The 26,416-nt window shown below is 37.0% G+C and overlaps 2 protein-coding genes across 7 annotated transcripts in view; both read right to left on the reverse strand.

Moving 5' to 3' along the window:
* The window catches only part of ston2 (stonin 2), a 43,512-nt gene extending 32,012 nt beyond the window's left edge, over window positions 1–11,500 (reverse strand). Inside the window, exons 1-2 of one of the 2 annotated variants that reach the window (XM_065252140.1) lie at window positions 11,417–11,500; window positions 39–199 (exon numbers count right to left, since the gene is read on the reverse strand). In XM_065252140.1, the coding sequence (XP_065108212.1) occupies window positions 39–117 (79 nt within the window). In that variant the 5' untranslated portion in view covers window positions 118–199; window positions 11,417–11,500. Of the gene's footprint in view, window positions 1–38; window positions 200–11,416 lie in introns of those variants that run through there. The other variant, XM_065252150.2, reaches the window with a different exon arrangement.
* Window positions 11,501–20,515: 9,015 nt separating this feature from the next.
* Window positions 20,516–26,416, reverse strand: part of foxn3 (forkhead box N3) — a 152,680-nt gene continuing 146,779 nt past the window's right edge. For all 5 annotated transcript variants that reach the window (XM_065244820.2, XM_065244825.2, XM_065244822.2 and 2 more), the window contains one exon: window positions 20,516–24,565. In XM_065244820.2, the coding sequence (XP_065100892.1) occupies window positions 24,109–24,565 (457 nt within the window). In that variant the 3' untranslated portion in view covers window positions 20,516–24,108. The remainder of the gene's footprint in view (window positions 24,566–26,416) is intronic.

The raw sequence follows: 26,416 nt of genomic DNA on the forward strand, positions 1-26,416 counted from the left end.
AATTGATGACCTATGAATAAAGACAGCTTGGTACATACCTGCCTGTGACTCTTCATCTGAAAAAGCCACCCAGCCTGGCCTTAAAGATCCATTTCTACTACTGGCTGTAGCAGCCATGGGAGGATGTGTCCTGTGTCCTCAACCGGCTGAACTTGGGGAATTTGTCTCACTCCCCCAATACCTTGGACTTCATGTCCGCCTAGAAATGTTAGGGAAAATGAAACCACCATTATATACTCATTAGGCCTGAACGATTTAACAAAATTGTCTTGATATCATTTTTCCTCTTGACAATATTCAATATATCTGTATTTGTATGTGCTCTAAAACGGCTGGAGGAGGAACCTTCAAACAGTCAATGTTGGGAAATATTTCAAACAAGTTCAAACAAGATTTAAATAAAATTATAAGTAAAATTGTCTACTGACACATTCTTGGCCAAATAAAAAGCATGTTACATTTTTTTTACAATATTGGTTACATTTAATATAGAAAAATAAATATTTTAGCAAATAAAGGTTACATAAATTCTACCTAGAAAATACAAATATGTAATTCTGGACCACAAAACAAGCCGTAAGAGTAATTTTTATGAAATTGAAATATATAAAATATCCGAAGGCTAAATAAATAAGCTTTCCATTGATGTATGGTTTGTTTGAATAGGACAATATTTGGCCGAGATACGACAACTTGAAAATCTGGAATATGAGGATGCAAAAAAAAATCGAAATATTCAGAAAATCACATTAAAAGTATTTATACTTATAAAACAAGGGAAATATTTGTTTTAGTGCTCTTTTCTAGCTTACTGCTGCAATAATGTTGTTTACTGAATGGGGGAAATTGTAAGCATTAACATAAACCAAACATGAATGGGAAATCCCCTACGAACTGGTAGCAAAGTGAAGATTTAGTCAAGTTTCTGGCCAATTTTGAGCACGATATTGCTGCATACACTCACAAAAATAACTTTTTAATATATTTACGGTATGACAATTTACATAATGTCTTTTTGGAACATGATCTTTACATAATGTGTTAATTATTTTTGGCATAAAAGAAAAATCAATTATTTTGACCCATGCAATGTATTTTTTTTTTGTACAAATATACCTGTGCGACTTACGACTGGTTTTGTGGTCCAAGGTCAAATGTTTGACACAACAAATAAATAGTTATGCTACTCAAATAAAACAGAAAAAAGAACAGGAGGAAGCACAAAGAGAAACATATAGGCTAGAACTTGAGATTTCTTTTTGATGTGTTAATTGTAAGCATACTTTAAAAAAAAAAATTGTTGTGCTGCCTTAAATTTTTGAGGTAATTAAAAACAAACTTAAAAATATTAGTTAACTCAACTTTTCTGTGTGCACATGGCTTGTGTAAGAGTTTTTGACTCCCTAACAACAAGGGCTCTCCAAAACAGGATGGAGGCAGTTCGAAGCCTCAGGAAGAACCTTTGATAAATGCCTGACAACAGATAACCAATTATAACAAAAGTACTGCAGCCCTTCTGGCTACTTACAAGATCATACAAACTCACAAAACCACAAAAGCTTGTGCAATACACAGAAATTAAAATCTTCCAGTTTCAAGATCATTGCACTCCAATATCTCATCAGGGCCACATGAAAAACGCACCTGAAGCCAATGACACCCTTCAAAGGTCACAGAGATGAGAAAAAGTACGGTGACAAAAGCCAAGGAACCACTGTGATCACTATTTTTCCGCATCAGAGAAAGCCATTTTCTGTACTAAATCGAGAGCCTGCAGGAAACAGACTGTCATAAAGGAAACGCACTTGGACATACTGAATGATCTGGTAAATTTGAAGCCAATTCTGTAACATGTTTTTGTTCTGGTGAATCCCTCCTTTGCATTCACAATCCGGCTACATGCTACCCTTTCTGGCCCCCTATTTCTCACCAAACAAAGCTAGCCCCTCCCTCCCACTAGCCAAAGCATTCAATGTCTCACAGGACACCCATCGGTTATTGAACGACTCAATGGTTTGGATGCTATCAGTGCAGTTACATTCATTTCAATATTGAGTGAGCACAGCATTTAGTCATAAAAATACTCCTACTAGTTTGACTTCTCTTTATGCCCTCACCAAAAAATTTACCAAAAAGGGTTCCACACTAAGAAAATGACCGAATGACAATAGTGCTCATAATAGAGGGTTATTCAGAACCAGTTCCATAATATATATATAAAAAAAAACTAAACTGCTAAACTAGGGGTGTAACGATACACTTATTCGCATTGAACTGCTTCGGTACAGGACATATGTACCAAACAAAGGCAATCTTTAACAAAAGTTAACGGTAGGCTTGTTTTACGTGCATACTTCAAATCCGAATTCCCACACAAACAAATTGGCCCTCATTTATCAAGCTTGTTGCATGTTTCTACGCAAGACTTTGCATTTATCAATATGGATGTGAATGGTAGCTACGATCAAATCTCACGTAAGGTTTCACTTTGTGTAGCCTACGCAAGTTTTGAGTTGCGTTAAACGTCTGATATTCTATTTGAAAAGGAATAAGATACATTTTTTTGCAGTGATCTGGCACCACACTGCATTTTTCAGACTTCCTTTCATTTTTGCTTTAAAGGTTAAAGTTCAGTATCCATAGAGACATGGCTGGATTACAATCCATAATGACGTGAACTCTAGGGTCAAGGCTTCATTTATATGAGTGTAATATTCAAAATTACGATTGTTTTCAGTCGTTCCGCTTATCAACACCTTTTCATTCATGCGAAGGAATTGGTTGCACAAAAATGTAATGAATCACACGTGAGCATTGGCGTAAGAGGATGATTTAGCTTGAAGTTACGCTGGTTTCTACGTTCATTTGGTTATGAGGGCCATTAAGTGGCGAATGGCAAGTTTGTTTAGCATTGCGGCTAAAGGCAAATAGGTATCTTTATTCCGCTGCGCTACTTTTCTATAGTTTTTCTATGTAAACACAGACTAGACAGAAATGTATTATGCACGCGTCTCATATCTTTTGCAGCATTTTGTGCATGAGTGCAACGTTTTTAAGATGCAAAAAGAATGAAACACACGCAGCACAGCTCATCAATGTCAGTTCAGTGGCCCACCCAATCAGGAAACCCTGGAAGACCGAAAAGTATTTTGAGGTTTTATTTACAGAAAGTTGGCATGACAATTTTGTTATTTACATTATTCTCTTATCATACATTTAATTTTATTTAAACCAAGCAAATGTTTTATTTTAAATTGTGTTTAAACTATGTAATCTGTTTGTAATGTATGTAAACTGTTGAGGTTTACAAATGTTGATGATTACAAACGTTAATAATAAATCCCAAGTAATCCCAATGATTTGCATTTCTTCTCCCTAACTGTACCAAAATTAAACCGAACCGTGGCGTAAAAGCATTTTTATTTGTTTTTAGATTTATTTTATCTGACAGACTTTGAATTGTGGTAATTATAATTATACACATAAAAAGTTTGTAAAAATATTAAAAATATTTACTTCCTTGCATCAGATTATCAATACAGTATCATGTTGTAAAATGTTGTAATAGTTTGAAATACTATAACTGCTGCTTTTACAGTTCATAGCCTTGCTTTCAGGTACAAAAATTTAATTTCAAAGCTACACCATTGTTTCCAAACTCTTTTAAAAAAGATGTTTTCCATTTCAGACTCCAACAGACTTTGCCTTCAGCCCTCTGTCAGTTGTGTCAGTAGTGCGTGCAGGCATCCGCAAGAAATGTCTACGATATCGGTAGGCTCTCTTTGGCAGAGTTGGTGTGTTGAACTCTCCCAATCACGAGGTCTCAATCATGCATAGATATGACATCTCCATTACAGAGTAGTGCATAATTTCCTGCTGTCTGTGCTCACGGTTTATCTTACACGGTGTCGGTCTGCGCGTAATGTTTTACAAACCAAAACATGCCGTAAACACAAACAAAGCATTGTGTGTCTGTGCACTTAAGGAAGAAAAGCTGTGCATCGAGATCCAGAAATGCAGAGACATATAATCTGTGATGCAGTGAGTAATCTGTGGGGCGGTTCAGTTATATCACAACACACCTGGATCTCAAGGACAGGTGGTGGTAATGGTCCACACAGCAAGGACAGGAATGACAAAGCATAACAAGCATCAGGTATATCTCATCATTTCATGCTGGGGTGTATTCCAGAAAGCAGGGTTAAGCATCAGGAAAACCCTAAACTTTCACTGGAATAACCTAAAACCTGCTTTTGGGTTATGGACATCTATCTGCATTTCCAAAGCCCAACAATGAAATAACTCTCTTCGTAACATGCCACAAACTACACATCACATAACCAATCTTTGTTTGTGAGGTTTAATTCTACTACTTTTGTGAGCATAATTTAACAACCACTTTATTTTAAGTATTTGTATGTATGTATTTGTTTTGATGTAACAATAAAGGCATGTTTGAATACATGACAAAATTCATGATGAAAATCAATTCATGTATGTAAATGGGTCAGTGACAAAAATGGTTTGGCAAGATAAGAAATTCAAAAATCTTTTTAAAAAACTTGTTTTAAAGGCGGATTTCTGAAAAACGCTTTCGAAAAGGTAGTCGGGCCGACTACCAAAACACACTTGTAGCCAATATGCAGTAAGGTGCATGTCTACTAAACGCATCGGATTTATTTGAATGCACATAGTGTATTTATGTTGATTTTATGCAATAAAAAATACACTTGCACTCTTTTTATAAAAGTTAAGACTGAATGGACATGAAAAAGTCAAATGGTGTAACCGCCAATTGCGCCAAAGAATGAGAAATATTAAATATTTAATCCACCTTGATGGCGTAGAAAATATAAAAAAGTGTTACAAAATATTTTAAAATATCTTTTTATTAGTTATTTAAATGTAAATTTTAATGCATTTTTTGTTACATTTGTCCTGACATATGCTAAAAAAAGCTCTGATTTCTAAATAATCTTTGATAAATGATGTTAAAATGTATGTAAAAAAAAATCTTATTACACTAAACTAGATGATTATATTTTATTCCACATTTTTATGAATATTTATATTTTTGATTTAAATATATATTTTTGAAAAAAATACTAGTTACCAGTGTTCTTCAACCCTGGTCCTGGAGGACCCCCTTCCAGTGGCGTGTTTACCCACCACGCAAACCACGCAATTGCTTGGGGCCCCACGGGCTTGGGGGGCCCCCTACTGTCCACAAGCGGTTAACTTATTTAATGATTTTTTTATTTAATGATTGCAGAGTTATAAAAAGTCTGCGTGGTAAGCATTCCGCTTTTTTCTTATTTTTTTTTTTAAGATCACACACTGAAGTTGCAGTACTGTATTAATTACATCATTTTAAATACATCTTATAAGGAATTTGCCAGCAAAGGATATATCTGAGATAGGCTTAAAAATATTTTTCTGTACAAAAGGGAGGCCTTTTGGAAAAAGTTTGGAAACCACTGCGGTAATACCAAGACCTTTATGTTTTTGACAGATAATGATTCTTTATTCTTTTGAATAAGACAATGGGCACTATTTGTATTTTTAAACCAAGAATTTTTTTCTTAATGTTGGGGCATGGGGGGCCCCAGGTCCTTGGACTTTGCTTAGGGCCCCCAAAATGGTAAACACGCCACTGCCCCCTTCCAGAAAGTTTTAGATGTCTCCTTATTTAAAACACCTGAACCAACTCATCAGCTTCCTTCCAGAATGTCTCCCATACCAAGCTAATGAGTTAAATTAGGTGTGTGAATTAACCCTGGAGAACCCAAGAACCCAGTGTTTCCGCTATATACATTCAACCGTGGCGGCCCGCCACTCCTAAAACATCCCCGCCACGCCTGCGGTTGTGGATAGAAGGGATACAGCAAACGAAATCTCGTTGGATGAGCACTGTTTTATCCTAATCCTTTAACCAAACCCAACTCTAAACACAAAATTTCACACGATTGTAGGATGTATTTGTATCCAATTTAGCCAGAACCGCTGTTTTCATCCTAATAATCCTACCTCCAAATCTAATCCTTAACTTTTCGGCATTTGCTGTATCCCTTCTAGACAAAACCCACAGCGTCAGCTCGCAAAAAAGCTACCGAAATGTCCGCTCTGCGAGACTGGCTGTCTAGAAATAAATTCCTTTCTGGATTTGCGTTGTTCACTCATTTATAAATAAATCTCCTAAAATATCATAATTTCCTCCATGGGTTTAGTTTCATGCACAAATAGATTTAAATCAACAGAGGATTATTAAGCTACGTTTCTGTTTTGAGAAATAATAATAAAATAAATAAGCCTATACGAAATATGTTGCACTTAAATAATTATTAAATTAACAAAACGAATAAAAAAGTATTTGTGTTTCTGTTCTTTTTTTGTGACGCGCTCTAAAACCAAACCAGCAGAAAGCACGTCATGTTTTTAATGATTATAAATAAGCACAAGGTTTTCTCCTTATTGTGAGTTTACACAAATAAAAATACATCATTTGAAGTTTCGAATGTTTTTTTACTTTTATCTTTATGACTATAAATTTAGGGTAATTTAAGCTGCAAGGTCATCACGCATATGATGTTCACTGGCGCATATCTACACCAACACAGCGCAGGGCTGCGAGAAAAGACATTATTAAACTTTTGATTTAACATATTACGAGGTTTTTGGACATTCATTTGGAATCACTGTACTCATATTATAAACTTATCGGGCCATTAGTTATTCAGTATAGGCTATAAGCGCAGCGCACTGCTGAGCGCTCAGCTGTCAGTCAATCGTCTGTGCTTTAGATTGACACTCACAAAGTTTCACATTAAATGATAAGATATTTGTCCAAAAACAAAAGGCTAAATACTGAATACTACTTATATGAGACTGCAAGACATTAATAGTCGAATCTGTTTGTAAGGAAACTTACATTATTCCCGTGGAAGAGAAGAACGTTGGTAATAGAAACTTGAGGCAGACGGTGAGACTGTTTTATCTGTTTTCAGACGAAACAGCAGGGTCGGGGTACCCGCGGGTGAACCGCATAATATTTGATCTAACGGGTGTAATAGGCTATTTGCGTGTCATTTGTGTTGTAGATGCAGGTCGGGACTCAATAGACAAGAGTAAAATGCGGGTCTAACATCCAAGACCAAAATTTGACTCGTTTTTAAATGTCCCGTGCTTATTTGTGTTTAAGATCTGTCTGAAGACCGGTAAAGGTTTATATTTAACTGCGCGATTTGCGGTGTGACCGGCTCGGGGTCACAGTCTTTATGTCAAATGGTACGGGTGTGAAATAAAATTGCTGCTGATGTCGGATAACTGGTCGGTTGTTCTGTCAATCACAGCGGTGCGGATTATCAAACAGGACTGCATGACTTTGTAACAGCTCTGTACGCTAAACACGAGGACGAACTTGCAATGCACACTACATTAAAACTACAATGAAATATCCGAACTACGTACGTAGCTGTGTAACGTTTTTTTAAGAAAATACAGTTTAGATCAAACATAGAAAAGCAATATGCTATAAATATAAGGAAAAGTAAATGACAGCGTGAAAATTATTAAAAAAAATACATGTTAGTTTACTGTAGCCTATATTCTACATTAATTTTTTTTTTTACATTTATAATCCTCATGGGCGCCCCCTGCCGCCACAGCTGAAAAAAATCCTAGAGGAAACACTGGAACCTTTTTATTAACAGCAATTAACATTGGCCAAGTTTGACCCATGGGTTCTCCAGGGTTAAGGAGACATCCAAAACATTCTGAAAGGGGGTCCTTGAAGATCAGGGTTGAAGAACATTGAGTTACACCAATTGACACAGACCGGTTACACCACATTGACATTTTTGCAATTATCCCCCAAATATAATTTCAAAATGAAATAAAAACAGAAATTTTAAACTTGGTCCTCAAAAAAGAGAATGTATGAAAGTAATCTGAAAATTTATTTTGAAATTTTAACCCTTTTACATTTAATTGAACCATACGGACACAAAATAATTAACATCACATCAGTGACCCAAAAATATTTTATTTTAAAAAAGGGAGAAATAAAGTGGCTGAACCAACTTTGCAGTAAAAAAACAATTTTAACTTCAGCGTAAACACTATGGGATGGTTCCTGGACAGGGATTAGCTTAAGCCAGGACTGGGCCTTAGTTTAATTAGGAAATATAACTAGTTTGAACAAAAATGCCTTACTAAAAACATTACTGGCATGCATTTTGAGGCAAAGCAAAGGGCACTGATGTATTTTAAGATATGTCAGTGCAAGTGGTTTTCAGATTGGACAGCTCTTACATTTATTTTAGTCTAGGACTAGTCTGATCCCTGTCCAAGAAACCGCCTCTTAAGTCTTATACTAGAATTTATCTAGTTTTGTTTTGATTCAGTCTGTCCACACTGAGTTGTTGCTGTTTTTAAAAACCTGATTGAAAAAAGGGTATGACGTTATACCAATGACATTAGAGTTCCTGGATCAAGACCAATAGGTTTGAGGTTTACTGTTGTACCAAATGGTGCACCGGCTCTCACACCCTGGCAGTGGAAAAATAACTGTTTCAGAGCCTAGGATGCATTTTACCTAGCATGGGCTGTTGAGGGAGTCTCTCGAAAACTTTGTTCAACACCAAAAGACAACAAATAGTTCTCCACTTTTAATAAAAAGTCTACAATCCCTCGCTTCCAAACAATCTCTGCTTCATGCCAAGTTAACAACAGCAAGACTATTTACAGAACAGTGAAGCTCACGAATGACACCGTAATCTCAAGACGCTCTACAAGAAAACCCTGCTGAGCTGAATCTTCAATAACAGACCCAACAGATCCAAAACAAGTAGAGCAAGCAAAACAAATATCAGTAATTGAATCCATGTAAAGGTATGGGGGTCAATCCCCCCGCTCTCTCAGATGAAGGCAGCTCATGAAGGACATTCCCTCCTGGAAGGATGATCCATGTCCTGCTACCGAAGATAAACAGTGCTGTCCTGTAAGTTGACAGCTTTGTGCCTATTTCACATATGGTGGAACTAGATATAACCTAGATAACATACAAAAAAAATCATATAAAGGACTGCCTCATCCAAATATGCCTTTTCCATGAGAACATTACCCTTATCAGTAAATAAATACAGATAGGATGACGTTTACATAGATTGAATTGTGCCTTTGTCTTGGATGATCCTAATCTCAAAATGACATAGAGACTGAAGCCTGAATTTTACTGACAGGGTCACTTAAAGTTGTCTGTGTTTGTATGAGTATCCCTACATGCAGCGAACTGTGACGGCCCGGATCTGGCAATGACTCAGAACCAGAAAATCCTTGTTTTCCACACACCAAATCAAAACACTGCCATCAACACATCCACAGCAGTTTCAGGTTACCGCAAATTGACAGCAGATCGCCCCTCCCTTGGAAACTAAACACCTTTCAAAAAACTATGGTTTTGAATAGGGATGCTCCGATCAGGATTTTTGCAGGCCGATACCGATCACCGATTTGTTGTCTTCGTGATCGGCCGATACCAATGCCGATACCGATTTTTCAAGCTGAAATGCAAGCTCTTGGATGACGGTAACTTTTAACATTTTTTCTAGATAAAGTAATACCACAGATGTTGCCTTTGTTATATTACTTGCAGTAATTAGGTATATTATTGTTTTAATATAGAATCAAATAAATTAGCACAACAAATATTTCTTCTGCAAAGAGAAATGTAATATGCTTTAAAAAGGCTTATGTCTGTAAAAACTAATGAAAATAAAACACTTCACAGTCTTTACTGTATGAATTAAATATACACGCATTCGTATGAAGTACAACAGTTCTTTAGTGAAGAGCAGAGAGTGATTTTATTGAGAGATGAATTAGGTTACTGCAGCTTTAAGACTTGACAGAGAGATCGCTCTGTTCACGTGCACTGATGACAGGCTGCTGTGTGCGCGCGCGGCGGGTGTATGCAGACGAGAGCAGCTGTGAGGAAATGAAAGTTTAAACGCTCAAAACTTTAAAACGCATGCAAATAATAAACTTTTGACATGAGGATGCAATTGTCCACGATAGATATGTGTTGTATACGCTGTTTGATGGGGATGTGAAGACGGGTCGCCCTGTTAGGACCGGACCGCGTCCTCATAGAAAATACACATATCTCTGTAAAGGCAAAGAGAGAAATGCAAATCTACACGTCGCTCTTGAGCCATGGGTTATAAAAATGCTCTCACTGCATAAAAATGGTCTCCAACTGCTGCCGCATTGAGGAGCCATATGATGACAAAAGTAAACAGAAAGATCGGTTCACGAGATCGGCAAATTTAACGAGGACCGATCGAGTCATTTAATGCCGTTATCGGCCGATACCGATCTGCGGCCGATCGATCGGAGCATCCCTAGTTTTGAAAAGCAAATGATAAGCAAAGTTTTGCCATAAAAAGTAACAAATATTGCAATCATAATAGCACTATGAACGCAAACTCCAAATACAATCCTACAATTATTTTTACAGTCAGTAACACCACATCTTATAACATGTGCAATAACACTATATTCTTTGTACAATTTATTATGTAAATCTGTGAAAAGCACTATAGAAATAAATACGCATTCAATAATAAACTGAGGTCACTTATTAGCACCATAATAAAATTATTAAAAAACCAGAACGATGGAATGTTCAGAAAGTGTGTGTCTCACACTGTTGAATGAGATCTATTTATTATGCTTTGAGAACAGTATATATAGTGGAAATTACGGTTACAATGGTAAATTTATGTAAGGGAATGCTGCTATGAAATCCTTGATGGACACTTCGAGAGTTCAGAGGTCACAAATTTGAATATACAAACAATGAGAGCTTTATAAGTATCCAAACTAAGACGATGATGCACAGGTGGATCACGTGGAGAAATCGTTACAAAATGAAAAGTGGAGAACACTGAAGGCTTTGTTTAATACTTCTGACATTTTCACTATTAAGAACCAGGAAATAAGGCTCGTATTTTAAAACTATATAATTGTTTACTTTCATTCGCTTCTCACATACTAACAATGAACGTGCTGCAGCTGCGCTGTATGTACCGAGTATAGCAGACTTTAAAAACTAATGACAGTAAAATGACAAGAAATTACTATCTGTTCATGTTTAAAACAATGTTTTTCTGGGATTTGACGTCTAAAACATTTTAAACATCTCGCCACATAGTCGTCATATAAACAAAGCACACGCGCTTCAAACAACAACCTGTTGCTACACAGTTTCATAGTAGTAACTTGTGTAACGTAAACATTATATTCTGAATACATATATATTGTGCAGAATATAAAAGTCTAACGTTAATTAATTCGATAATACTTTATAAAACACCGCAAACAGTGAGAAAACAAGAGTTTGTTAATATTTACATACCGATATCGTGTTGTTGAGTCTGAGGAGATTCTGGCTATCTCACTCGCTCCCGGTGAAACTGCTCCTGTGTCACACCTCACTCGCACCTGATTGGATAATCTAAACAGCGCTGCTCGGTGCTCCACCTTTGCCGCATCGGATTGGACAGAAAAAACAGCGCTGATGCCAATGACCAATCAGACACGATTAAGGTGGGACATAGGATAAAGTCGCACAATGCGAGAAGAATCAAAGTGCGTCTGATGAAAGAAAGTTTTCTTTGCGCGGCAAAACGTTTGGTTGGATAAATATAAGGGGGTTGTAAATGTAAAGTGTTTTAGTTTAGATCTCTATAGCATTTAAACAATTACATGAACACTGTTAAATGTGTGTTATTTAAAAAAAAGCTATTTGTTTGGTTTGTGCCAGGATCTTTATCATGACTATAAACAGGCATGTCATGGATGTACATAAATTAATGCATTTAACTTGTCATTAACGCAATGTTGCACATATGTTGCGCCATCTGTTGGATGCTAAATACGGTGTTGATGTGTATTTGTGTTGGAATGAGTGTCTTACAGTTTCCTAAAAACGTACATAGTTGTAAGACTTCCCATAATGCCTCAAATAAATAATTAAAACGAATCACTTTTGGTACAGTGTGAGAGAAGCTGGGAAGATAGATGTTTTTAAACATGCATCTCTCCTACAGGGGGCGCCAAAGTTCTTGTAACGCCTCCCACTAAAGTGTAGAAATATACAGTATTAAAAATAAAATGTTTAAATATTTATAGTATACTGATTAAACAGTGTTATTTTTACACAATTAACATTATGGGTTTGGTTTATGTTATATTTGGTACATTAAGGCAACAATTGTTGTTTAAAACCTTTGTATCTACATTATCCAAAGTTTTATCTTCTGTCTCTGATATTTCTCTATATAATATATAAAACTGGTTTTCTGATTACCAATACACCACTATCTGCGCAGGTGATCACAATGTGGTTTCAGAAAATGTGTTAAGATTACAGGAGCCCATCAACCAGTCATGCTTTAAAAAAGCTGGGGACCTTTTCCGGTAACCCTGTCCCTGATGGAGAATAAAATAAGAAGATATAAAGTAAACACTCAAGTCACCACAACATCTGTCGATGAAAGGAAAGCTTTATTTTTAGCAATATCAGCGGGTGATTTCTTACGGCCTCTATGTGAAATGGCCGAGACCCTGCTGAGCTCTCAGAGACCTTAACGAAACCACTTACAATCTCATACACTCGACTGTCTTCCCATTGCATAACTACTGAGGCCTGTGCCGCCTCACACTGTTCCCAGAGACAGCATCTGCTTTCTCATACAACAGTCATTTCTGAGCACAGGTAAGCCCCCATGTCAAACAAGTATAGTCTATAAAGCCCATAAGTATCACAGTTTCAAAGAGTATAACCCCAGAGGAAATTAGTATCCCTCTGAGTTTGCCTTCTTATTCCACCAATAACAAAGTATGGCAGCGTTTACAAAATTGTCTATTTATGTTTACGCATTTATACACTGACCAAAATTATAAATGCAACACTTTTGTTCTTGCCCCCATTTTTCATAAGCTAAACTCTTGGACTTATATGTGCACAAAAGGCCTATTTCTCTAAAATGTTGTTCACAAATCTGTAGCCTTTTATTGTGGCCAGCCTATAAGGCACACATGTGCAATAATCATGCATTTTGATATGCCACACCTGGGATGTGGATGGATTACATGAGAAGTTTTAAGCGAAATAGGGCTTTTGTGAACATAGAAAAAGTCTTATGGTGCATTCACACCAGCCGCAGTAGAGGTGGCAAAAAGTCGCTATTTGCGCGTAGTTGGACGCTTAAACATTTGAGTTTACTCGCTTCATTCGCGTGTGAAAGCCACGCGTGAAATTCTAGTCATTCGAGACATTAATGCGGAAATTTGCATCATGTGATGGGCTTCTGTGTCTCCGCTGAGACTCCGCTTGCTTCCTGTAATCACGTCACTACTACAGCAAGGTCCTGATTCTACAACCACTACAAGGTCCACTACTACAACCAGGTCCTGAAGGTCCTGGTTAACACGTTGCGGAAATCCGCCAAAGTTCAGATTTTTCATCTGAAACCTGAAATTCGGCGGATGTCCGCGCCATTCACGCCGCAGGATGCCATATCGTGTCTTTGCATTGACTTTACATGTAAATCCCTCGCGCTTGCCGCCTCTACCACATGTGAACCCTGCATTAGGCACGGACACACGAACACGGGTATTTTTATAACCAGAGTTTTTCCTCCAAAAAAATCCCGTCCACACATGCTCGGTTTAAAAGAAATCTCTGGTTTAAAAAGCAAAAACACGATATCAAGCACTGTCAAGAGCATGCCACACCAGCAGGTGGCGATATCATCCAAATCATAAAGGCACCTTGGCCAATCAGAAGCCTAACAAAAGTGATGTTGCAAGGCAAAAACCCCGATTTTACTGTATACACAACAACACTGCAACTGGTGTTTTTAAAAATTCTCACACTGGCAGAGGTTTTCAAAAATATTCGGTTTCACCGTTTTCGTGTGGACGAACAGCCGAACCGTGTAAAAAAAGTCACGGTTATAAAAATCTGTGTGGACTAGGCCTTAGACCGTCGAATTCAGCTCATGAAAAAATGGGGGCCAAAAAAAAAGTGTTGCGTTTATAACTTTGGTCAGTGTACTTTTTCAAAGTGCATTCAAGCTAAACATTTTATTATGTTTGTTCCCAGGGAATCAAACTCATGACCTTTGCAGTCGATCAGGGACTATATTTTTCCAGTGGAAGGAAGGCTTTTAGTGATTTTACTTCATGAAGGTTTTTATTGTGTGGCAAACATTTTTATAAAAGCAATAAGGTACTTCAGGCTAGTGTTGTATTGTGAATAAGTCACAGCCTCTCATAACTTATTGCTTATAAACTTTCTGTAAAAGTCTTGTGCTTAAGAGTTGCTAGCACTTGAATAAGACGTCTTGTAAGAGGATACCCAGAAGATTCTTCCTGCTCTCCGGCATACGTCTCATTAGGAGTCAAGGTGAGAGGGAAAACCATACACACGCTCCCTAGTCTCTCATCCATTCCACATGCTGGTAATTTATTGCCTCTGGTTAACCTACTTTCATCACAACTAAAATTTCCTGGACTTAAGCACAGTACTTTCCTCTATCTCTCTCATCTGAGAAAAAGGATGAGGACATCACAGATCTGCCAAAGCTCTGGTACAATTTTAGTCTTAAAGGAAACACCAAGCTGTAAATCTCAAATGACATCCAATCTGTACAAATCAGGGATGCACCACGGACTTCCTTTCGTATTTATATCTGCTTACCAGTATGTCACATGCAAACAAAGTCAATAACCGAATCCCCAAGACACAAGACAGATTTTATGCAACATATCTTGTGAAGTTTAATTTAAAATGACGATCTAATAAATCTCAAGACCGTTTCCAATCCACAGCAATCCATGCGGACCCCGAGCGTTGTTCAAATGTGATGAATACAGCAGTTCTCTGGAGGACGGATAAACCTGTCTATTTAAATGAGATTCCAGAAGATCTGCGCTTACATTTAAGTCAATCCGTCGGACACCTTAATTTAAAAATGGCAGTCTGGATTAGAGCAGATGCAACTGTTCACCGAGACACATTAATTCTCTAAATAAGTTCTCAATGAACTCGTTGTGAATCAATGGCCTGTCTTCTGTCTGCAGGTGTTCGCTTCAAACAATGCCGACTAATAGGCTTGACTGCTGCACCATGTGGAAAATGATCGATATTGCCAAGTGCTGATCCAATGGACCATGTTGCATCAGCTTCTCATAAATTTTAACCTGACCCTTCCAAAGTGCTTAAGTTCATATAAGAGTGGTATACCCTTTCGAAAAGTACACATTTGTCCCTATAGAGTGACCTCAAAAAGTATATATTTGTACCTAAATGTATGACCTTTATGAAGGGTGACAGCTTTTGTAAAATTATTCTGACCGTGTAAGTGGACATCTTGTTGTGGTTCTTTCGCAACATTGCTATGTTTGTCTGCACAACCAAATGGCTTGGATATTGTTAGGGACCATCTGTTTGGCTGACCAATTGGAGATGGGGCAGTGGGTGTTTTTGGAAACCTGACTTAACAGGTCTTATTTCTGCAGTGCCTTTTGGTGCATTTGGCGCTGTAGTCACTGTTTAAACTAAGGGATAGTTCACAAAAGTCTCCAAAAATGAAAATGCTGTCATCATTTTCTCATCCTCATGTTTTTCTAAACCTGTATGAGTTATGATGAACATAAAAGAAGATATTTTGATAAAGGATGGTAAGCACACAGCTGATTGTATCCATTGACTTCCATAGTAGGAAAGCAAATATTATTGTGATAATGGATTGAAAAAAAGAGTTTTTGATAAATTATGGTAAGCACGCAGTTGAAGGTACCCATTGAATTCCATTGTATTTGTTTTTCCTACTATGGAAGTCAATGATTACATTCAGCTGTGTGCTTACCATCATTTATCAAAAAAATCTTATTTTCTATTCATCAGAAAAAAGAAATTCATACAGATTTAGAACAACATAATGATGAGAAAATGACAGAATTTTCATTTTTGGGTGAACTTTCCCTTTAAAGGCGGGGTGCATGATCTTTGAAAGCGAATGTTGAAATTTGAAATCACCTGAACAAACACACCCCTACCCCAATAGAATCTGGACCTTCTTTTAAAAGAGCCGCCCCACACATACGCAACCCAGGCAACGATGTCAGCTATACATTTTATCAGGTTGTGTGTTCCTGGGAATCAAACCCATTGTTTTTGTTGCATTGCTAACACAATAAATATACTATATATATATTTTGTATGTGTGTGTTTTAGAGACACATTTTTGTTGATAATTTAGTTATCACAGAAATAGTAATTACAGAAATAAATAAAATTGTTCAAAGTGAACCTAAATGAAACAAATTCCATAATGAATACTCAACAGTTTGACAGTAGGGCTGTCAAATGATTAATTGCTATTAAACACATACAAAATAAAAGTTTAATGTAAAAAAATTAAAAAATGTATATATATATATATACACACACACACACACACACACACACACACACACACACACACACACACACACACACACACACACACACACACACACACACACACACACACACACACACACACCAATGTTTGTCTTTAAGAAACATTTACATATTTAAATATATATTGATATAGTTTATATTATAAACAAAAATATACCTAAATAAAAATTTCTTAAATTCATACATATGTGTGTATTTATATATACATAATATATACACACAGTACAGACACATATATTATGCAAACACAAACTTTTATTTTGTATGTGATTAATCGCGATTAATCTTTTGACAGCCCTAGTTTTAAGATACACCAACTTTATTCGTTCAGTGCTGTACACCTGAAAAAAATTCATGAATAATGTGAAACTGAGTTAGTTAAAAGATACAATGCTTAGTTTGACTCTTTTCTCTGTTAAAAGGCAGTATGGACAGACTTGGTTGCTCATGAAAGGGCCATCTATCTCCCCCTGGCTCTAATGGGTCCTGTTTTCCCTCAGGTCCTTTAGGTGGACTCCTAATGAAAGATCAAGGGCACAAGCTGCCCTCGGTGCAGAAATAGTGTACCTGCCGTTAACAGGATGGTTACAGAACATTAATTTTACCGCAGGCTCATTTGTAACGGAGAGAGTTAGTGTGGGTTTGTGTGAGTAAAACTGATAGAGAGAGAGAGAGAGAGAGAGAGAGAGAGAGAGAGAGAGAGAGAGAGAGAGAGAGAGAGAGAGAGCAGAAGATGTCCCAAAATTGCAGCGGCAAAGGTGGAAAATTCCTCGAAACCTGGCATTTCCACCTGCTGTGTCAGCACAGTCTCCATGGAAAATGTCAGATTCATTACCTGATCTCTCTTTCTTTACTTGCTCTTTTTACCATGATTTATACTTTTGCATGCTGGTGTATCTCTCTCTTCCAAGTAATCTGAGGAAACAGCGTTCAAAACATCCAGTTACTGACTGTACAATATATACCAAAACTTGTTTAAATAATGTCTTGCGTTTTGAATGTGTGTCAATTACCTCAGCATTTAGGAGCACACTGTCAAAAATCAGACACCCCTATGCATTTTAGCATAGATGACATTCACATGTCACCAGCTTGGGTGAGATTATAGTGCGTCTTACTGCTCGAACTCATGTAGATCTCAAACATATGGCCTCTGATAAAATGCCCTGGCACGTTTCCGTAGAGGTCGGACTCTGATATAAGATATTATTTTCTCCTCAAATCCCAATAGGCTGTGCCCTCATGCAAATCAGGCAGCTTAAGGCAGGATGTATAGACATACGAATGTATTTTAACATTCCTCTCGTAATGTCACAGATTTGCTGTAATGTGTCTCTGACTTAAAATGACAGTGCACTTACGGATTTGCGTGGCTGGCGAGCACCTCAGCTCCTCACACCTTTGAAATGAAAATATTGAATTAGTTGCAGGTAGAAAACGTGAGTTGCTCGGTTCTCCACCTTATCCGAAAACAAACCGAGACATTTAAGGTGAAGGGGGCACCAGCTCCCCAAATAAACTTCACTTTGGTGCAAAAACATGAGGTGTTTTTCACATTATAGGAGCTGATAGAAAAAAGACATTCAGATGTGCTGGAATGCCACCTCACTTTGTTTCCTTGGCAACAAACACATGCGATATGTCTTTTGGAAGTGTGTTTTGGGGATGTGTGCCAGCTCTCAGTGGAGATTTCGTGGGAATGCAAAAAGAGATTAACTGTGTAAATGAAATGTCTTGTGACTGCCAGCGTAGCCTAATGTTTGTCGAGATCATATGATGAGGTCAGTGGCACACCAAACTCTGCAAATCGCCTTGAATGGATTAATGGCATTTGTTGTGCATTCCGGTTTGTATCAAAAAGTGATTTAAAACGCTTGGTAGTGTAGTTGAGTAACCTTTAAGTAACCCTTGCAAAATAGATGAACCCTGCGTGTCTGTGTCTGGGACCAAGCTTCTTGTAAATTTTCCATCTTTTTTTTCTGCCGTTGCATAGCAACACAGGCGAGCATGGGTGTGGTGACAGGGAGCAGGGAGATGGTTGTGTGCGATTTCCTAATGTTCACTCTGTGATTATGACTGTAAAATGGATAGTTTCAGTTCTTGATGCTGATTGGTCGATGCATGTGATCTGTTCACGATAAATAAAATAAACAGCTCTGGCTAAACAACTACTGTGTAGTTGATTGCAAAGCAACATTTGGTTACAGCAAACCGTTTAGGTACACATAATCCAGGAAGTTGCGACAGACTTTACTTTTGTATTGTGACATACTTCCTAGTGAGACTAAATATTGAATGAGAAATATAGAGGGTGTGGTTTTTTAAATTGAATGGAACTAAAAAGCAGACAGAGGTTAACAGGCATTCACCCACAAAAGTAATGTTTGTCCAAATAAAAGTCACAAGTCTGATTAGGTTTCATGTGAACTTTATAAAAGTGAACTTTATTATGAGTACAAATATGACTAAAGAGGCAGCAGACATTACCTACACATTTTAGGTGACTTTATTCAAGCTATAAGGTATGAGAGGGTTGTATAATACGTAAAAACTATGTCTGATTTGGTTTACTGGCTAAATATAACCAAGATTCTACCACGTCTGTTGATGTTAGTTGACATTAAACCTAGCCACACTGTAAAACCTAAAAGTTAACTCAACTCAGAATATTTAAGGAAACCGATTGCATTAAACCATTTAAGTTTTAAAACACATACATTTGAGTACTGTGAACTTAAACAAATTGAGTCATATGCAGTTATGCACTTATATTTAAGTTCACACTACTTAAATATAAGTGCATAATTGCACATGACTCAAGTTCAGAGTACTTAAATCTATGTGTTTTAAAACTTAAATGGTTTAAGGCAACCGGTTTCCTTAAATAGTTTGAGTTAAGTTGACTGTTAGGTTTTACTATTTTTACTTATATTTTTTACTTACATCAAGTCGTTTTATAGTCACAAAAAAATTAGATTAATTTATTTATGTCTATGGCACGAAATTCACCTTTTTTTGTGTGTGGAGCACAAATGTCTTTTTCGTGTCACTTGCAGGAATTTCTATAAATAGTTTTTCATGTCCGTGGCACGACTTTCTTTTTCGTTTCATTTTATGTATGGTTTTCTCATAGTTTTTTCCTATTTTCTTCCAAAAGAAGAAATCAAGCTTGGGGTTAACACCCCAGAACAGTGATGGGAACACTATGCACTGTCTTTTGAATGAGACATTAAACCGAGGTCATTAAAAATCCCAGGATGCCCTTAAAAAATATGGCTATTGGCCAGCTAATCATCCCCATATATACTGATTTTTTTATCACTGTCTCATCTCCACCAATAAACTGATGTGTGGTAGGCATTCAGGTGCCATTGCAGCACCCAGGTGGATGCTGCACATTAGTTGTGGTTGAGATCTCTCTACCAAAAGTAAATAAAAGTAAAAAATTATGAATTACTATTGAAAAATTGACATAGTGACAATTTATATAAAAAATATTAATGCTGGCCAAGACACCGCTATTCAAAACAGCAGTCTTTAACATTTGTCATGAAATAGGAAAAGTCACATTTGAATTCCATATTGTCTATCATAATGACATATAATATGATTAATATGTGACCCTACACAACAAAAATTGTCATAAGAGTAAAAGTTCTTTGAATAAATAAGCTTTCCAATGATGTACTGTATGGTTTGTTAGGATATGACGATATTTGGCAGAGATACAACTATTTGAAAATCGGGAATCTGAGGATGCAAAAAATCCAAATATTGCGAAAATCGCATTTAAAGTTGCCCAAATAAAGTCCTTCGCAACACATATTACTAATGATAAATACATTGTTGCTACAAATGTATCTCTACAAATATACCTGTGAGACTTATGACTGGTTGTGTGGTCGCATAATATGTAAAAATAGAGCTATAGAGCTATGTCAAAATAAAAACGTTTCTCTCAAATATCATGCAAGTCCGGTATCACCTTTGCAACTTTTTTTATTGCAACTGGAAGACAATACATCACAGAAACTTGATGGTAGGGCTGGAGAAAAATAAACGGAAAGAAAAACAAATAGAATCTGTTGTAGCAATGGATAAAGTGATATTTACATTAATTGATAAAATTGTCTTTGGCAATATGATTACAAGTCAAGGAAAATACAGAGTGCAATAACGCCTCTATATTGACATATTCGCTGGGTGCACATGCCATCAGACCAAATAATTCATTTCAAACTAAAAGGACTCCGTTACTTTCATCTTAAACTGAAACACTTAACATAATGGCAGTCAACAGGAACCTTTAAACAAAACAACAAAAAATTATGGAAAAACATCACCTCCTATGATCGGTTATTTGGGTGCTTGTTGATGCTTTATCAGGTTCCTTTAACAGAGCGTTTTCACTGAAGGAACTCTACAAGGGAAAAGTTACGTAGTGAGTGTTGTAGTTTATAGGAAGGCAGTGTGTTAAGCCCGTGGTATAGTCTGTTTTTACGTGAAATTATGCACGCGATCGAACGTACAGCCTTGCAAAGTATAGTTTATTTGACTCGTACCTGTACACTCAACGCATGCGAACTGTGATAAAACAACACTATCTCACGAGAATTTGTACATTTTTACGAGTACTAATTCGTACGACCACATTTGTACGTTTTTGTACGATTTGCCTTGACCCCTGTGAATTTGGGGTTGGGTTTCGTTGTTGTTTTTACATGAGAATCGTACGTTTTTGCACGACTAACTTCGTATGAATTCATGCGAATTAGCCAACTTGTAAAATATGTACGAACTCTCGTAGATCAAGCTGGATAAAATGCGCTGCATCTCCTGGGCTACATACTACACTCTCCTGTAAGCGCATATCCGATGTATGCGTACAGTGTATGCAGGGTTTAAAAAATCGGTGCGCGATACGGTATCGCGCATTCTTCTGATGATGAAAATTGCGTCATGTGTATTGTACGCGGACCCTCGTGTGCACAAAAAAAAATGGACTATACTTTTTACCCAGTCTCACAAAATTACCAACTTATAGGCACGTCTTTTTTTATTTTTTTTCGTAATACTGTCACGAATTTCTGCGTTTACGTGTCTTACTGCTTTTTCCTATTTTCAAACCATTTTTTTAAGCTTTGGTTTAGGGTTAGATTTGGCGTTTGCGTTAGGATGTCACTTTAAGTATTGGTTTATACAATTTTTTCAGATTTTTTTTATATTTTTAAAATTTAAACCCAGGCGTTAGGTTAAGAGTTGGGTTTGGGTAAGGACGTAATTTTATGTAAATCTAACCCTAAACCGACGCGACAATGGTAAGAAAATAGGACAAAACAGTTGAGTAACGAAAACGTGACAATGACACGTACACAGAAATTTGTGATACGATCACGAAACAAAGCGGAAATTCGACAGTATCATGAAAAAGAATCAGAAAATAACGTGCCTACAGGTACGTAATTTCATAATACTTTAGCCTTTAGGAGTTAACTTTAGCTTTTTCATGGTTTTCATCCATTTCGACTATAATGAGTAAAAACTGTTTAGGATTTAACATCAGACAAGGTCACAAATCCGTACGATAGTTATATCCGGGATCATTCGTAGTAGGTGCAGATGTGGGAAACAAATTTCTAAAATGTTCTATCTTTGTAAGGTATAAAGGCATGCCAACAGGAGACATCACATTAACATTCATGAGCCAGGTAAGACATTCAACACGAAACCACTATCTTCAGATGAAGGGGGTGGAGGTATGACATGAGAGTAAATTACAGCAATGCAATATGTTAGGAAATACTATGATTAAGAATATTTATCATACATGGGTCATTGACAGAAATGCTACAAGTTATTGACATCAAGTATGCGTCGGCCATTTTGCAGTGTATAGAGTTGTTACAGGCTTTGGCACTGAATCTTAAAATTCGTATGTTGGAAGGTAAAGAGACGTTTACCTGGAGTTGAGTTAAATCAATAAAAGTGCAATTGGGCGAGGTCGTTAAAAGTATATACACTGAGCTCGGATATCTCTTCCTTTAACCGTTTATATAAGTGCTTAAATATAAAGATCTACTGGAGGTGTAAAGATCCGTTATCGTGCATCTGATACTGACAAACTCCTGAATAGAGCGATACGTAAATACAAAAAATACAGAAACGAAAACTATGCGTCACGTCAGATCCAAAGTCTTGCGGAATAAAAGGAAGACACGCAGACACGTACATCCGGATTACACATGGAAGAAAAGCAAAACGAAAGCCGGAAGGAGCTGGGTGCCGACACTCACTACGAACTTCTCCTTAAAGACACGGACATTGAAATAGCTGAAATTCCCGACTCTGGAATGGAAATCTGTTAGGGTAGACGGGCGACAGGCCCTGCACTGAACGTGATGTCGTCATATTGCAGAAAGAGAAAGAGAGAGTTTCCCAACAGTCAGCGTTTGTCCCTGAAGAAAAATATTTTTTTAAACGCCTGCTTCAACGTAACGTGATGACGAGGACGACAAATTTAAAATCAAAATAACGATGAAAAAGAGACTAGGCCTATTGGCATAAAAATTAGAGGCGGTGCCGTAGTTCTCTAGGATCTATATTTATATGAAAATAATTCATGCTCCATGCTAAATACAGTATTTACCTTACATGAAGTTTTGATTTTAAAAAACGCTCTTCTTTTTCTTTACAGAACCCATGCAACACAATTTGGAAAATTCTGCTGGCTACATTGCTTAAATTAAGAAAGGAAAATCGTTGTAGTGTAACTTTTATACAGTGTTATCCTGACTGGATGAATTGCTTATTACATCACGAGGGTTGAAAAATAAACGTAAACAAACAAACAAACAAACACAAAACAACTCCACAGTCATAGCATTATTTTCTGCTATTAAAATACAACTGGCAGGTATTGTAGCATTAGCTCCAAGTTTTCATTTTCATTGTGCCAAAGAAGAAATATCACCATCCGCTATCACTTCCGATGGACGATATTACTCATTTTGATTGCTTAGGAAAAAACGTGGGCAGTTTAAAAAGACTTATTCATGTATCACTTTTACCTCCAAAAAACACTTTGACAAAGGCTTATGGCTTTTCTCTCATTCCCGTGATTTATGAAAACTACCGCCAGCGTAAGTACGAGCCCTAAGACGAGCACGAGGATGGGAAGTGACATCACAGGAACTGCTCGACAGGATTGTCTCTGGCGTTTAATTTACATCATCCTTAACTTTGCACCACAAATCGAGAACATGCTGGACAACGTTTATCAAATTTCGACAATTAGGCCGGGGCGTTTTTCGATGTACCTCTCACTTTTTCTACGAGCCAAATGAAATCCTTTGCTTTGAAGGCTATGGCTTCAATCTCCGTAGATTAAAAACACACAATAAAAGTAAACTCAAACAAGGAAACCCTCTGTAAAATGTTACCTATAAAGATAGGAAAACAAAGTGATTGTTGATATTGCCACAAATCAGTAGAATCACCTGATGTCCTGGAAAAAAATAGTAAATTCTATTCAAAGTGATGCTTTTTTCCCTCCTCTTTACAATACAGTCCGTTCATTATTTTTGCTCTTTCTGCCCCTTAGCCGTCCGGTTGGTGATATTGTTCAAACAGGCCCTGACTCCCGCCAAATGAAGCAGGGACCCGGCCGCCTCCTTCATCTCCTCGTCATCGCTCTCTGGCGGTTTCTCCGTACGCCTCTTTTTTAGAGGAAGTGTGTCACTGGCCACTCTCTGTTTGGCTTTTGTCAAAAGTTGCCATTTCTTGTGCTGGGCGAGCGCGATGGCGTCCACCGACCACTCCTTGGGCTCCTTCTTGATTTTGCTCTTGTCGTCGTCCTCCTCGCTGCCGACCTCGTTCGCCTCGCTCCCGTCGCAGTGGGTCTCTTCTTCGGCGTCGGAGCTGGAAGATTTGGCGAAACTGTAGGTGTGGTCGTCCTTGGGGTCACCGCTGACCATCGGAGAGGTAAGGATGGGTTCACCCTCACTGCTGATTCTGTAGCCAGCAAGTACTGACCTATTAACACAGAGGAGAGGGCCATTAATATACAGTCTGAAGTGCACATGCTTACTGTGTAATTATGGGGTAATCACATGCTATAGTAATTTGGTATAATGACATGTAATACTGTATGTGTAACATGGACAATCGGTACAAATGTATTGCTGTGTATTGCACCGATGGTAATAATCTCTCATTAAAACAGATGCTTTATTTAAATTAGCCCATCAATTTGTTTATTCCACAAATCAAATGAAAGAAATGAAGAGTTTGGTTCCAAAACGCGATAAACGCCATTTAACTCTTTCACCGCCAGCGTTTTTAAAAAAAGTTGCCAGCCAGCGCCAGCGTTTTTCATGATTTTCACCAAAGTTTAATGCCTTCCAGAAAATGTTCTTCTTTAAATATATAAACATACAATATACCAAATGAAAGAACAGACCCTCTGCTTTCAAACAAAAAACTGTTTCATCCTACCTTCAGTGGTTCTTTTGTTATCAGCTTTTGATTATGGGTAGGTTTCTGCAAAAACACCACATTTTGAGCAAAAAGCAGAGATAATTCCATTTTTGTGACAGACTTTTCATAGAGATCCCATTCAGAGCGATCTTTAAAACAGACACGGACATGCAGCCGCTTGCCATAGGGCAATACTTCCGGGTTTAAAAAGTTGTGGACGAGATATCTCGTCAATGGCGGTGAAAGAGTTAAAGAAAAAAAAAGTTACCACCAAAATCAGTATTGTATCAGGTCAGTATTAAAAAGTAAATTCTTAATTTTATGCAAAATCCGATATCCTTCGTGTTATTCTGTCATCTTTTCTCCCTTTTTTCCCAAAACGTGATAAACGGCAGTTCTCCACTGCAAAAAATTATTTTCAAGAAAAAAAATCTTAGTATTTTTGTCTTGTTTTCAGTAAAAATATCAAAAAATTCTTAAATTAAGCTGCTTTTTCTTGATGAACAAAACGACCCGAGAAAAAATGTCTAGTTTTTAGACTAGAAATATAAAATGTAAGTGATTTTGTGCATAAAATGAGCAAAAAAATTCTTGAAAAATTTTCTTTAACACTAAATTCAAGAAAAATTCAAGAAAAATGTGCTTACCCCATTGGCAGATTTTTTTTGCTTGTTTTATGCAAAAAAAATCACACAAATTTGATATTTTTGGTCTAAAAATTAGACTTATTTTCTTGGGTCGTTTTGCCCATCAAGAAAAAGCATCTTCATTTAAGAATTTTTATATATAAATACTAAGAATTTTTTTCTTGAAAATAATTTTTTGCAGTGTCCTTTTCTGCAGAATGCAATAAATCCGCTCAACCAATCACAGTGCACCATTCCACGCATTGTAAACAAGAATGCCGGCGTGTTGAACACATACGGAATCCTAGTTTTCCTCATCTACTTTGTACTTCGTGATCAACAAACAAACAAAATAATACTTTTGATGGCATTGAGCAAAATTGTCTGAAATTTTTCTTGAATTTAGTGTTTAAGATTTTTTGCTTACCCCATTGGCAGATTTTTTGGCTTGTTTTATGCACAACATCACTTAAATTTGATATTTTTGGTCGAAAAATGAGACTTATTTTCTTGGGTCGTTTTGCTCATCAAAGAAAATAAACATCTTAATTTAAGAATTTTTACATATTTTTACGTAAAACTACGGAGCCCCCAAGGGGACATGGAGCAAAAATTAAATAAAGTTTAGTTTCATGTGCTCACGTGAAACTTTGATGTGCTCACGTGAAACTTTAATGTGCTCACACGAAACCTTCATGTGCCAAATTTTTTTTTAAAGTTTAGTTTCGCGTGCTCACGTGAAGCTATCGCGCGAGCACGTGAAACTATCGCGTGCTCACCT

Source organism: Paramisgurnus dabryanus, chromosome 17 (assembly GCF_030506205.2).
Source record: "Paramisgurnus dabryanus chromosome 17, PD_genome_1.1, whole genome shotgun sequence".
Classification (NCBI taxonomy): Eukaryota; Metazoa; Chordata; class Actinopteri; order Cypriniformes; family Cobitidae; genus Paramisgurnus; species Paramisgurnus dabryanus.